The sequence below is a fragment of the Sphaerodactylus townsendi genome, linkage group LG11 (genome assembly GCF_021028975.2).
Source record: "Sphaerodactylus townsendi isolate TG3544 linkage group LG11, MPM_Stown_v2.3, whole genome shotgun sequence".
NCBI lineage: Eukaryota > Metazoa > Chordata > Lepidosauria > Squamata > Sphaerodactylidae > Sphaerodactylus > Sphaerodactylus townsendi.
The window spans coordinates 54195478-54209976 of record NC_059435.1 but is presented as its reverse complement, the minus strand read 5'-3'; the positions used below and the strand labels follow the sequence as shown (position 1 = coordinate 54209976).

At 42.3% G+C, this 14499-nt stretch overlaps 1 protein-coding gene across 1 annotated transcript in view; it reads left to right on the top strand.

The window, feature by feature from the left end:
- Positions 1–2467: 2467 nt before the first annotated feature.
- The window catches only part of RSU1 (Ras suppressor protein 1), a 71688-nt gene continuing 59656 nt past the window's right edge, over positions 2468–14499 (top strand). Inside the window, exons 1-3 of the mRNA XM_048511869.1 lie at positions 2468–2669; positions 4722–4833; positions 11041–11091. Of these exons, the coding sequence (XP_048367826.1) occupies positions 4725–4833; positions 11041–11091 (160 nt within the window). The 5' untranslated portion in view covers positions 2468–2669; positions 4722–4724. The remainder of the gene's footprint in view (positions 2670–4721; positions 4834–11040; positions 11092–14499) is intronic.

The following is a 14499-nucleotide window of genomic DNA, read 5'->3' as shown; positions in this document are numbered from 1 at the left end:
TTGCCTGGCACAGACACTCTCTCGTGTATTGACTGAATGCTCAGGGAGGTAGAATGGGCGTGAATTGACTATAGTCCCACCCCCCTCAATTCCCCTATATGCAATCACCAGCTAGTGAGTATAATGCCTACATGGGAACTGTCCACATGTATGTCTTCTCCCTGCTTTCAGAATGTTAATAATCACAGTAAGGCAGCATATGTACAAATACTTCCTCTGTTCGTTCATGCTGTGCATCCCCAAAGATTTCACAGAGGTGGGAGTTGGATTAGTTCACTCATGTCTACACTCCTCATGTACATAACTTAAATATAACAGTAAGATGAATCAAAGTCTGCTGAACAAGAACAAAGTCCGGCAGACTTTAAGTTATGTTAAACTGCCACATTTTCTATATTTTACAACAAAGCTAGTAAATTAAAAAGTTTTTTAAAAACATCTCATTTGCTTTGATGTTGAATACAGAAAATAATGGGAAAAACCCTAGCTTCTATAGCTAAATATATGCTGACCTGGATAACACATGCTGCTAGCATGATGTCAACAGAACTTGGAAGCTAAGAAGGGTTAATATTTGGATGGGAGACCTCCAAGGAATATCGGGGTCACTATGCAGAAGCAGGCAATGGCAAACCACCTCTGTTAGCCTCTTGCAATTTGAAAACCCGACAGAGTCAACATGTTGGCTGCGACTTCATAGAACAAAAACAAAAAAACTAAATATAATAATTAGTAAAGATCCATATATGTGGTCTTTGAATCCCTACACTGATTTAATATTTTAAAAACTCAATTAATCACAACTTGTAGCTCTCAAGGCCAAATTCAACCCACTATATTTTAGCCCACCAGGTTTTTGACCACCTTCATCTGGACATGGCCCACCCACCCTAGCGGCGGGAGGGGGAGGGGAAGGAGTGAGGAGTGTCATGCAAGGGAAGGGGAGGGAGTGAGGGGTGTCATGCAAAGGAAGGAAGGGGTCCCGGCATCTGGACATGGCCCACCCACCCTAGCGGAGGGAGGGGGAGGGGAAGGAGTGAGGAGTGTCATGCAAGGGAAGGGGAGGGAGTGAGGGGTGTCATGCAAAGGAGGGGAGGGGAGAGGGCCCGGCATCTGGACTTGGCCCACCCACCCTAGCAGAGGGAGGGGGAGGGGAAGTATATGGAGCCCTTGGGCAGTCCCCCCAAACTAGTACACTAATTTGTTTGGGTAGTACATAAACTGTGCAGTCTGGGATTTAGACCATATTATAATAACTTAATTAGAAAATTCACAAAGGAGGGTGTACAAAGGACAGTTTTATCCCTATTACTTTGTGACATTTAATTTTATTTACTTCATTTACAGTCTACCTTTCTCACTGAGATTCAAGGCAGATTACAAAATAAAAAACCTATTTAAAAAAGAACATTCAAATAAAAATATAAAAACTAAGCAAGCAGTGAGGTGATGTAGTCAAGTCTGAAGAAGATACCAAATGATACTGGAAGCTGAGAAGCTGAGAACCCAAAGCAGAGAAAAGCTCTGAAAGAATCAGTCCCCGCGTGAAAGGGCACCAAAATGGCATAAATTGAAAATGATACACTTCAAAGCAAAACAAACAAAAAGTCCTGCCTTTTATGTGAAAGAATAAAGAAAATTCGACTACCAAGGAAAGAAATCTTCAGTCTGGAGCTTATCCAGCTCACTGAAATGAAAAATCCAATCAGCACTAGAAGAGAGCAAACCGTGCTGAGAATTATTAGGAAAGGTGTTAAAGATATGACTGTCAGTATCACTATGCCCTTCTAAAAATGTACGGTGCAGCTACGTTTGAAAAATTCTGCACAAATCTGGTGATCACATCTGGGGAAAATATGAACCAGTACATTACAGAATTCACTGCCGCAAAATGTGATGATAGCCGGCAGTTTTAGAAAAATAAAATAGGTTGATAGGTTTATCAGTGGATCAATTCAATAAAAACCTTCATGTTCAGGGACAGTATGCCTCTGAACGGCAGATACTAAGAACATCCAACGTTACTGAGAGAACTGATGTGTCAGAAGTGGGATTGACATCAGTTGTTTTGAGAATTTGTTCTCAAAAGACGACACCACAAAACCAAGACATGGCACATTCCCCCTTGGATTCCCATCCGCCCAGTTTGGCAAACTGATGGTGCTAAAAGAGCTCGCGGCATCACAAACGCTGCTCCACATCTGCTAAGGGCAAAGCAAAACAGTGACTCCAGCATCCGTGACGCCCTCGGGTCCCCTGGAGCGCACGCCTCCCCACTTATCCCAAGTTTACAGTCACTTCCTTTGCACAGCTGCTTGGACTTGTCGCCCCCATTGGTTCATTTTTGACACTTTCCGACCAATAACGGTCAGGCAAGGGTGGAGTTTCCGTGCGGATTGGATAGCTGCCGGCTGCACATTCCGAGAAGCGGGCGGAGCTGCTGCACCCAAGAGCGATTCGCCTTACTTGGAGCCGGGAGCGCACGGCTGTCCCCTGGCACCTCCTATCCCAGAGCCCGGCCCTAATGCGCTTGCGCACTTGAAGGAAGCCCCTGGCTAAGGGGACCGAGAACCTGGGAGGAGGCGCTTGAGCAGGGCGTGTGCCCAGAAGTGGGGAGCTCGTCTTGCTAGCTGAGCCGGCGCCTGGTCCCTGCAGTCACATCTGTCGCGGTGAGTTCCTGCCTTGCTCGGGAAGCCTTGGAGAGGCACCTTCGCCTGTCCTCTCCTAAAGTGGCAGGGAAAATGGGCAGGAGGGGTTTTGCTACCCTCCGCCCCGAAGGAGAAGTTGACAGTGACGTGACTGACAGCTTTTTCTTCATTTCCCCCCTCCCTTCCCCCGTCTCGTCTACTTTTGAAAGAGCTCGATGTTTTGTCCCTTTAAGGAGGGTGCATAATTCTGCGTCCCCTTTGTGGTGGCTACCTGTTGATTTCTGCCTCTGCTGAAGCTTCTTGAAGTACGGAGCTTTTGTCCACAAGTCAAATCCTGAGTTGTCTTCTAGTTTCCAACCTTAGGTTGCAACTTCGAGGTGCAATCGTCACCCAAGCCTTGAAGGGACCATTTCAGCATCCCTGGAGTATCAATCTGTAGGTTAGGCTGACTGTTGAGTTACATTTGTGTCCTTTTGCCTGAGTGTATTTGTGTTTGATTTGATGAAATGATAATGCACCTGACCCACCTTCTGGATATAATTCAGGGTCAAAACAATAGGGCATCTCTAAATGGGTCTATTTCCAATGGGCACTTATCTCCTGTCTACATTTAGCTACCTACTAGTTCGCACCGCTGACTTTGAAACAGCATATGATGTGTTGTTTGCTGGTTTTCAATATGATTTGCATGGTCCTTCGAGGAACTCAGACAGGAGCACAGAAAATCACTCCTTGGACATCCTCATCCTCATCATCAATATATCTAATTCTCAACATACTTAAGTCCAGACACTGGAACGATAAACGGACAAAACAGGTCTTCCTGCAAATTTGAGAAAAAGCGTAGGTTTACAGGAAAATTGGAAATCTAAAAAAGGGGGGTTAACTCCCCAAAATAATAGAAGTAGCACCTGTACCTTTTAAGAAATGCATGTCCTTTGAGACATCATTGTGGGAGTTGCTGAACAGCCATGACAATACAGTCCACCTTCAAACATTGGTTTCTGTCCGTAATATTTGGGGGGGGGGGGACAGAAAGGGTCTTTTCCAAACCATTGTGGGCCCCCAGTCCACCCCTGCTTCCCCCTCTCCTGCCCTGGAGGGAGGATTTATTGGGACCAGGTCCCCACAGCAACTGGGCAACTTGCTACAATGCAATTTGTGCAACTCTCTCATGTGCTGTAGTGGCTACAACTTGATGCCAGACAACTTTCCTGGCCTTTCAGCAGCCTCTATACAACTTGGACAAGGGTAGGCCTGGCAGCAGCCACCAAACAACTCACCTGAGTGACTTGCTACTGCTGGCAACTTGGGCAAACCTTTTTCCACAAGAGGCTGCCAGTAGGAGTCTGACAGCCATTGTGGTTTAGTGGTTAGAGTGTCAGACTAGGATCAGGCAGGCCTGGTTCTAGTTCCTGCTCTGCCATGGAGGCTTTCTGGGTGACTTTGGGCCAGTCATTTCCTCCCAGCCTAAGTTGAAGGATAAAATGGAAGAGAGAGGAATGATATAGGCTGCTTTGTTCGCTCATTGGGAAAAAAGGAAAGATATGAAGAAAACAATGTCATTTTGTCAGTTCTGTAGCCTTTCCATTATACTATGCTGTTGTGTTTTAGGTGCTCATATGTCCTATGAGAATTAAGGCTGGGAAAAAGAAAAGAAAGGTAACTGTCAGTCCCAGTAAGACATTTGAGACAGTAACATTTGAAGCACCAATTTCTATTAGTTCAGATGATTATATTGTCTGTTGTAGGCTTCCACTGTAAAATTCCTTGGGACTAGATGGGTGCTGTAACATTTAGAACACATTTTAAGCTGGGTGCCATGCTCCTGTATCAGATTTTTTTAATATATATTAACAGACAGTTGTGCATCTTTCTTGTCACTGAAGGGACCTGTGATCTTGTGTGAGTTTGAGGTTCTCACATTGACTTGCTTATGTGATTAGGTTGTCATCAGGCAGTTCAGCCAATGCAACTTGCTTAAAAACGTTGACTGTCTCTCGCCATATTATTTCTCTCCTGATTTGCAATTAATTTCTATACTATCAAGCATTTTTGGGTTTTTTTACTTAGATCATGTCCAAATCCTTGAAGAAGATTGTGGAGGAGAGTAGGGAGAAGAACATTTTGGAGGTGGACATGTGTGAGCGAAACATCTCTAACATGGTGGACATACCTGGCTTGTGTAAGTATTTCTAGTTCCCCCCAACCACCATGATGCTATCATTGCTTCTTTTTTCCCCCCTGTAGACTAGTTTTTAAATGTGATTTTTAACAATATATGATGTGCCAAGAAGAATTTTTAAAGCACTTTCCTTATGTTTATTTCTTTTTGGATACACTACATCATGAAAGCTACTGTGATATAGTGACTGAGAGTATGAACCCTGAACTCTCTTGGGATCCCCCTCAGTTCTCTATGTTAAGGGGAATAATGAATGAAAAGCACTTGAAACATTATACACACACACACACACACACACACACACATACCCACCAGACAGTACTGGTGGAAGGGTAACATATTGAAGTTCTTTGCTTGAACTAGGATCTGGAAGATCCAGGTTCAAATATCCATTCATACCATAGAAGCTTGCTTGATGTACCATGGAAGCTTGGAGCACTCACACTCACTAACCTATCTCACGGGGTTGTTGTGAGGATAAAAAGGAGGAGAGGAGAAAAATGTAAACCACTTTGAGTCCCCATTAGAGAGAAAGTTGAAATATAAATGAATTAAATGGAAATAAATAAATATTAAAATGCTTGGCTATTCTCTGGACTGACTGAAGGTTTACTTCTGCATCAAGATTGCAGCGAGTACTCTAAAAAGCCCTGTATAGGTTTAACAGTGCAATCTAGAGGGGGGAGGCAGTCTGTGGCTGGGGACAGTGAAGCGAAGGCGGTGCTGCAGCCACCATCAGTGTGGCCCAGCCTATTCCATTGGGAAAACAGACTTATACCACATGTTTTCGTGGCGTAAGTCTGAGGGATACACTGAGGGCATTCCTGGGCCAAAAACCTGGTATATGCTGACTAAAGCCAGTTAGAACCCCGGGAATGCCCCTAGCCTGCTCGCAGCCACACCAACACCCAGTTTTAGGATGGCCTGACTTTGCAGGTGGCATGCTCTTCCAGGTTGAACACCCTGTTTGCCCTCCTTCCTGGTGTAACTGCCAACACTGCCCCACACCAGTTCCAAGAGCCGCTTCCATCCCCCTCCCAGATTGGGCTGCCTGTGTTTGTTATTGTTTTGGCTTTTCTGTACTTTGTCCAATGATAGCTTAATCATAGCTTTTTTATTCTTTTGATCCTTAGAAGCTAAGTTGTCTTTGAGTTCAGGTAGCAATACAGTCTGGGTCTCTCTCTGATGTATTATGTGGAAGGAACAACAAAATTTCTCCAAAATTAATTCATTTGCAGTGTCAAAATCATAAAACTTCTGTAATAATAACCACTATGCAGTGTAGACCTGTTGACCTTCTGTCTTCCTTGCCAGAGCTAGAATCATATGTTTAAACTATTTCATGAGACTTCCATATCTGTGGTTCAGATTGAGACTCAAGCTGTACAGAATTGTATATTCATGAAGACATTCACATGTTGCTTTTGTTAAACTGCTTAGGAGTACAGGTGTGATCTTATGCTGCTTAGATGTATTGAATGGGCAAATATATTCATGCACTGCCCATACGTTATTTTTAAACAAAGCTCAGCACCCTATCTCCTCATGTGTAGGCTATACATGTATCTATTTTCATGTGTTCAACATTCACTGCTCACTTTCATTTACTGTATCAAAGAAGTGCAGACAGAGATCTGCAGTCCCAAGGGCTTCCTGTTTCTGAAAACTCGTAACTTCTGTTGCCAAGGATTAAAGAACAGGGAAAGATCAGATCAGCTGAGACCTTTCCCTAATATTCTTTATGTAACATCTTCTCTGAATTGACCATAAATTAGTAATGGTTTGGCTGGCAGGAGAGAAATCTGAAGCAATGATCTCTCTTTTTTTGTGGATTAGCGACCTATCCTCCGAATCTTCAGAGAGAGCCAGACTCTATGTCTGTGCTAATTATCTCATAATTAATTCAGGTCGGTGGTAACGGGCTTTCTTTTTCATGATGTGACATTAGTTGAGCAGTAACACCTGTCTCAAGAGTTCTCTTTGTCTGAAGCATTAAATTATCCAATCAGAAATTATCATATTGCTTAATAATGTCAAAGATATTTAAGTTATTTATTGGTTTCTAGCAAGGCAGCATATTAGGCAGATGCCACACTTCAGTTCCCATTGTGGCATTTGGTTAATTAGACAGTAGTACTTGCTAATGGGTAAGGCACATGGGAAAAGAGTTAACTCTTATTGGACTGAAGAAAACTGAAATTGTCAAAAGTGTCTTGTCTGTCAGCTGATATTTAAAAAAGTTTATGAGTCAATTCATACAACATGGCTTTTTGCAAAATTATACGTCTATTCTAGGTGACTAGCAGTGATATGGTGAAGACATCTTAAGAGAGCTCCAAACAAATCTTATTTGAGAATATAGGATAGAAATGTGAAAATATTGAAGGAACGTATGATGAGACACCCTTATTGATGATTCATACTGGGTTTGAGTGTGTGAGAACCTGTGTGTTCATGAGCAAAATAAAGTAAAAGACAATACAGGAAAATTGCAACAGGAATGTGTCTAAAAATATGTTTTAAATAACTTTATCTGGGAAGTTGAAAATATTTCTAACTTCATATTTCGGAAAGTCATCATAACCCTCAGCTAACATTTAAAAACTTTAGTGGCTTCATCTTTCTGTCTTGCTTTTCACAAGTCTCACAATGACAATATGGAAGAGAGTTCTGAAATGATCTTTACTTTCTAAAAGCCAGGCACCACATTAAAAATGAAGCTAGGATGACATCTTGTGGATCTGGTGACATAGCTGAACACAGCCTGGGATTTAAAGGTTTTGCTGTCAAATTGCTCCTTGGCATTTTTTAACCTGATTCTCAAAGATGCCTGTCATTATTCTGTGTTTCGTCACAGCAATTAATCATGCACGTAATTGTCAGTTCCTAAGACAGAGAAGTTCCCATAGGATATACAGTTGTGACAATGTGGGGAATCTTCCCTGTCTTCAGAATTATTCTGAGTTGCCAGAGTATAATAATACAATCTTTTTTTAAAGTAAAATTAAGTCCAAAGGACCATGACTCATCTTCTGGTAATGGACTAGGCTGCAGTAGTTTGTATGTCGTAGAAGCCGAACTGATCTTTACAGGATAGAAACTGGACTAGTATTGAATCTGATTGTCCACCATTCTTGTGAATGGAGTTTCTGAAATCATACTACATCAGTGTTAACAATGTGAGAATAGTTTCCTTACTTCTTTCCAGTCACAACCTTTTATCTTTAATTCCCTAACTTTCAACATTATTGTTAACTATGATAAAAAAAAGGTTGTCCACGCTTGTTTCAGGGTTTGTGATAGGCTTACAAGCTCTGGAAATTTGAGGGTGGAGCCTGAGGAGAGTTGGGATAGGTGGGGGGGACTTCAATAAATATAGTGCCATAGAGTTCACCTTCCAAAGCGGCCATTTTCTACAGGTGAACTGATCTTTGTAACCTGGAGATCAGTTGTAACAGAGGCAGGCCTCCAGCTAGCCGCTAAGCTGGCAACCCTAATTTCTGAGTGTATGTCTATTTGCATGCTTTGAACAAACTGCATCAGAGATTTCCTGGCTGTTCTCTTGGGTTTGAAGCTTGAGAAATCCCAAGGGTTTTTCAGAAACAAACAATATTGCCTATCTCTGGGGCTGGATTGACCCAGTACATAATGATCTTAAATACCCATTTGAGCAGAAAGAGGAACAAAGTCAGTGAGGTGTTCCTCAATTGCTGTTAAAATTAGCAGACTCTTCCTCACTTCCTCCCTACCAGGAGAGAATTTATCCCCTGCTGTCTTCTGCCATGACGCTGCCCCAGCTCAGGATGTTTTCAGATTCTTTAATTGGGAGATTTGACTGTGGGCTGTCGTCTTGTTTGATTTGGCCCCAGTACATATTTATTTACAGTATGCAGTTTGTTCATGTGGATTCTGAAATATATATGCCACGGTAGATACTTTTCCTGGATTCATCCCAGGATGCTAGTGAAGCATTTGAAGTGAATGGCAGTCAGGAGGGCATGTATGATTTTGTGAGAAAAGGGGCCCTTCCGCACATGCAGAATAATGCATGTTCAATCCACTTTCACAATTATTTGCAAATATATTTTGCTATTCCACACAGTAAAATCCAGCTTCAGAGTGCATTGAAAGTGGATTGAAAGTGGATTATTCTTCATGTGTGGAAGGGGCCAAAGGCTCCAACAGTAGATATAGGATTTTAAAGGATGCTTTAGCACTGTGCAATGAACCCTTGGAAAACCACCTCCTATGGTGATGCAGCCATGTTATCTAAATGACACCCAGTTCTGACCCCTCAATATGTGGTAGGCTAAAATTTGCGTACATATTACTTAAATAAGCTGTGTTGAGTGTTGTGACAGACAGGAGGCAGTCCTGTCCTTAAAGGGAAAAACAGCCACCTGGCTGTTTCATCCCTGGGCTGCGGAAGTACAGTGCCAGCATTTAATCACCTTTCAGTGATCTCCATGTTCTTCTCACTCACCACAAAACTTACCTCACAGAAGCAAACCCGAAGCCTTCACAGTTACCCAAAGAATGCCTTGTATCTGAGGGGAAGGTTTATAGTTTAAAACAAACCTGTTTACCCAAAATCATAAGAAGTTGTATTGATCCTCTTGGTTGAAATAAAATGTCTGTCACATTTGTACACTGTACAAACCTTGTTTCCTTTTCTTTGGTGAAAATCTTTTTGGCTTCTTCTAATTTTGGAGACCGCTGACAAAGAGAGCAGAGAATGAGCCTTAGAGGACCCACTCGGTACAATTGCCGTATAGTTTAATAACATCTTGCAGAAAGCCAAAAAGTTTTATGAGTGCTATGTTCTAATTGTCTGTTGTTCCTAAAGCTCATAAGCCAAGTTGTTTATTTCACTCTTGAGGCTTTGGATTCATTTGAACCTATATTTGCCTGTGATTATTCAGCTGTGGATGTAATGGCTGAAGATCACCATACTTCTACTGAGCCTCCTTAAGATACATCCTGGACATCTTTCTAACAAAATGCAAAAGAAATGTAGAAGCAAAAAGTGCCATTGAATATGCATATATGATGTAATTCTCATATGTTAAAACATGGGGCTTTTCCTACTTCTCTTACAAGATAAAATATGAGAAGTCCATTGGAGTATGAGTGTGATTGTAAACTTTGACCATGTGTACATGTGGACAATATAATTGGTTAATACATCTCTGTACAAGAAGACTAAATGCTTGTACTGTAAGGAGAGCACACCCAGGTTTCACCACCATTGCCTAGTGTTGACCTGGTAAAATGATTTCCTTGCTTTGAAATCTGCATCAAAAGCTAATAGCAATCCCATCAGCTAAAAATAACAAGCTTGCAAGGAGACCAAAACATGCATTGGCCTTTTTCCTGGATCAAGGTGCCTTTTAAATTCCAAGCACAGGATATAGTTGAGTAGTTTCTGCTCTTATCTGCTATGGTAATCTGGCATCCCAATCAACCAGCACTGAATCAAAGATAGGGAATCCGTATAAGCTGTGCCTCCTGCCTTTTCTCTCCAAACCAGGGATTTTCTTTTTCGTCCATGTAACACATGAACTAGTGTTGTGTGCAAAAGGTTACTAGATCAGTAAGTTACCAGTAAATCAGGAAAAGGCGGAGGCTAGTGGAGGAATATTTGTTTTGGTGTAGAAGGTTCAGTCCTATCTCTGTTAAATGACTTTCAGGTAGCTGGACCAGAGAAGAGTACAGAGATCCTATACCAGTCTGAGCAGAGGGTTTTGGATTAAATAGTTTGGATCTCTAGGAGGCAGGTATGTAGGGTTGGTAAACAAACATACAGTGGTACCCCGTTTGATGGCCCTGACACAAATCAAATATGTGATGTGCTGCACTAAGAATTTTTGCCCAGGCTGCATTCATTGAGTCTTGAGGTGGTTAACTGTATGAAATGGTTGTCGTACTGAACTGTGGGAAGCCCCTTGCCTGTGTGGAATGGGGAGAGCATTCTCTACAAAGTGGACAAACCCCTTGTGGGGAAATATAGTATCATCGCCTTAGCTAGTGAAAGATGTCACCACACCAAATGAAATGACGCTTAAGAAGATTTGAGTGTTTATGTTATTAATAAGGTTTGTGGAAATTGATTCCCACTATTTAGATAAAATCCTGTTAACTCGCTTGTTTCGTTATATGGAAATGTTCCCATTTGTTGATTTACGCCTTGTGTCTGTTCATTTACAGTCACTCTGTCTCACATCACACAGCTGGTTCTCAGCCACAACAAACTCACAAGTAAGTACCCTGCTAAATAATTTATTTCTTCCTAAATATGAGTGAATTTCTTTGCTGATAGTTTGATTGCAAAATGTGCTAGTAGCTGATGTGAGTTTTGTACATGAGTTTTTCTATTTGTCAAATGATGATCTCTGAAGATGCTAGCCACAGATGCAGGCGACACGTTAGGGACAAGATCTACCAGACCACGGCCACACAGCCTGGAAAACCCACCACAACCATATGATTTTAAACTTTTTCAAAAAATAAGGTTCCTGTCCAAAAAGCTGAAGTGGGTCAATGGTTGACTTGGTTTGACAGCAACATTTGAACTGGTTGATCATGATCTTCTGACCCACTCCCTCTCTGATCCTGGGATACATGGGGCGCCCTTTCGGTGGTTGTGCTCATTTTTCCAGGGTCAGGGACATAGGGTAGCAGTAAGAGAGGACCTCAGTGAGTCATTCATTGGTGTGGGGGGTCTCGCAAGGGGCAATCCTCCTTCTGATATTATTTAACACCTATGTGCGCCCTCTTGCCCAGTTGATCCAGAGCTTTGTGCTGATATGACACCCAGCTGTTGATAGCTGCTGAATTCCACCCCAGATATTCTGGCCAGTTGCTTGGAGAGTGTGGTGGAATGGATGAAAAGGAGTTGACTGGCATTAAATGCATCAAAGATGGAGGTCCTTTGTCAGGATTGGGGAGGCATAGATGAGGATGACCAACACCTATACTGATTGTCAAGAATCTAGGTGTGATCTTTGATGCTTCTTTATCCATGGAGGCTCAGGACACAAATGTTGCCCACCAGGGTTTTTACCATCTTCTCCACGTGAGGCTATTGGCATCCTACCTGTCCCAACCCAACCTGGCCACAGTGATTCACACCATAGTCACCTCTTGGTTTGACTACTCAACTCACTGTACTCATGGCTGTCCTTGGGCCTGCTCTAGAAACTCCACTTGGTGCAAAATGCAGCATATCCAACTAGCTGCATTGGTTCCAGGGGGAGTACTGAATCAAGTTCGAGGTTTTGGTACTTACTTCCAAAGCCCTGAACAGTCTGGGGCAATCGCCTCTCCATTATGTTCCCTGAAAAATGCTGTGATCAGCTAATAACAACCTGCTGGTGATCCCTGGCCCAGTTGTGTGGCTGGCCTTGACCAGAGCTGTGGTATTTCTGGCCCAGGGCCCAGCCTTGTGGAACACTCTGTCAGATGAGACCTGGGCCCTGGGTGACTTGGCACAATTTTGCAGGGCCTGTAAGACTGAGTTGTTCTACCAGGCCTGTGGTTGAGGCAGCTACAGTATTCCATCTAACGGCCTCCCTCTTCCCTTTTCTTTATCTTGTTCTGTCTGCCCCTTCTCCCTACACAATATGAGCAGGGAGCATAGGGAAATCTAGGTGTTTTAACTTTTTAGAATTTTAACACCATCCGGATAAGTTACTATAGATTGTGATAGGCTGTACTCATGTATTCGTTATTGATTTTGTTTGTACTGTTTTATGTTTGCCACCCTGAGCCTGCAAGGGGAAGAGTGGCCTATGAGTAGAAATAAATAAACATATAAACCATTTTGCAGGAAGGACGAATTATTGAAGGGATGAAATGTTTAAAAAGTCTTCACCTGCTGGTGGGAGGCAGTGACAGAAAGGGTGCGGTAGGTTTGAATGGCAGTAGGTGGTCCTTCCAAGTCTTCCAGGGAACATTTACCTTCAAGCCTTAGATGACTTAATCTGGCTACCTGAATAGTATCACCATTCTTGAAAGCTTCTGTGGTAGTGGTAAGTACCAGTCTTCTCAATAGTCGTCCCTGGCTGCTTCAGTTCTCTGCTTAAGAGGGGGCATCTAGGTGCTGCTCCTCTAATAAATTTGCAAAAACAGTTCTTTTCAGGGAACTTTCCCAGACGCATAAATGACTGAAGTGTGAAACTTCAGTCTATAGGGTAGGAATCAGTGGCTCTCCAGATTGGTCCGTTGTTTCCCATCAGCCCCTTTCAGCATGGCCAATTGGCCATGCTGAAAGGGGCTGATGGGAATTGTAGTTCCTGAACATCTGGAGAGCCGCAGGTTCCCTACCCCTGGTCTACAGATACGTGGTTTCTTTTGTAAAATGTGGTTTTATGTTTTTTTTTTTAAAAAAATCTGATATGATTTTTTTTTCAATGATATGCTTTGGACTTGCCTTTATACTCTTCTGTGGTTTTATGTTGATTTTGGGGATGCTACTGGGCTGTGAGACAGGGCAGAACTCAAGTAAATAAGGATTGAGTTTCAGTTTTATTATTTGTCACATTGGACACTCTTGACCTAATCCCTTAAGAAGATACAATTAATTGTCCTTGAAATGACTTGGCGAAAACAGTATCAGTGACACTTGACATGCCCCACTAAGGTCATATTAGCATCTCTTACTAGTTTTCTGGCATTTAAATAAGTGTGCTTGCTTTGTTGTCCTGTTGTTTATAGTAAATACGTCCATTTCCAGGGGGATAAATATGCATGGTCAGTAAGCAGATGTCCAGGATTTTCCACTGCTACTATTTGCAACTCTACCTGTCACCCTGCCAAAAACAGGCAAAGCTATATCCTAACTGTCTTACTTTTGTCTGTTACATTTTCTATTAGATACATTCTTCCTATCGAGCTTGTTTGCTTTCCTGCTGGAAGCAAGATAAAGATTTTGTTCTTGCAGAGGGTGTGGGGAGGACATCCTACATTTCATACTTTATATTATTAACAAAACCCCATTTATATTATTTTTAAAAACCCCATATATATAATTAAAAAAAAAACATGGGACAAAAGCGGTACCAAGGCAATACAATTTGTGATTAGCACAAACTGTAGTTCCAGGATGGGGATTCTATCCATTTTTCCTTTTATCAGCTTTCTGCTGGATACTGGTTTGGGAATTGCCCATTTTCTGCTCTTTCTTCTGCACATCTTTCTCTTTTTGATTCTGCCCTGACCACCCACCCACCCACCCACCCCACCCACACTACACACACACACACCACAATTACACTGCCTTGCATCTAAAACTGACTAGAGCGATGTTTGTGCTTGATGTTCAGCAGTTTGCCTAATGCACCATACTAATGTATTTGGAGCTGGGCTAGGATTGGATTCACCTGTGTTCTGAAGATATGCAGTCACGCTAAGGTGAGGCCAATGCTGCCTTCCTTCCCCCCCTCTATATTTTGCGTCCAGCATATTAATTTCAACCTTATGACAAACACACTGAGTAAGTCATATTTTGGTTCTAATCAGTGTGAAAAATTGCTGCTGTTGATGCACGTAACATTTCCAGAAGGTCACCTGTATTTGTTTCTCTCTTGTATGTTTAAGTACTGCCCTGTTTGCAGGGGGGTGGTTTTCAGAAAGACATTATCTGACTTGTCCAGAGGAGGTCACTAT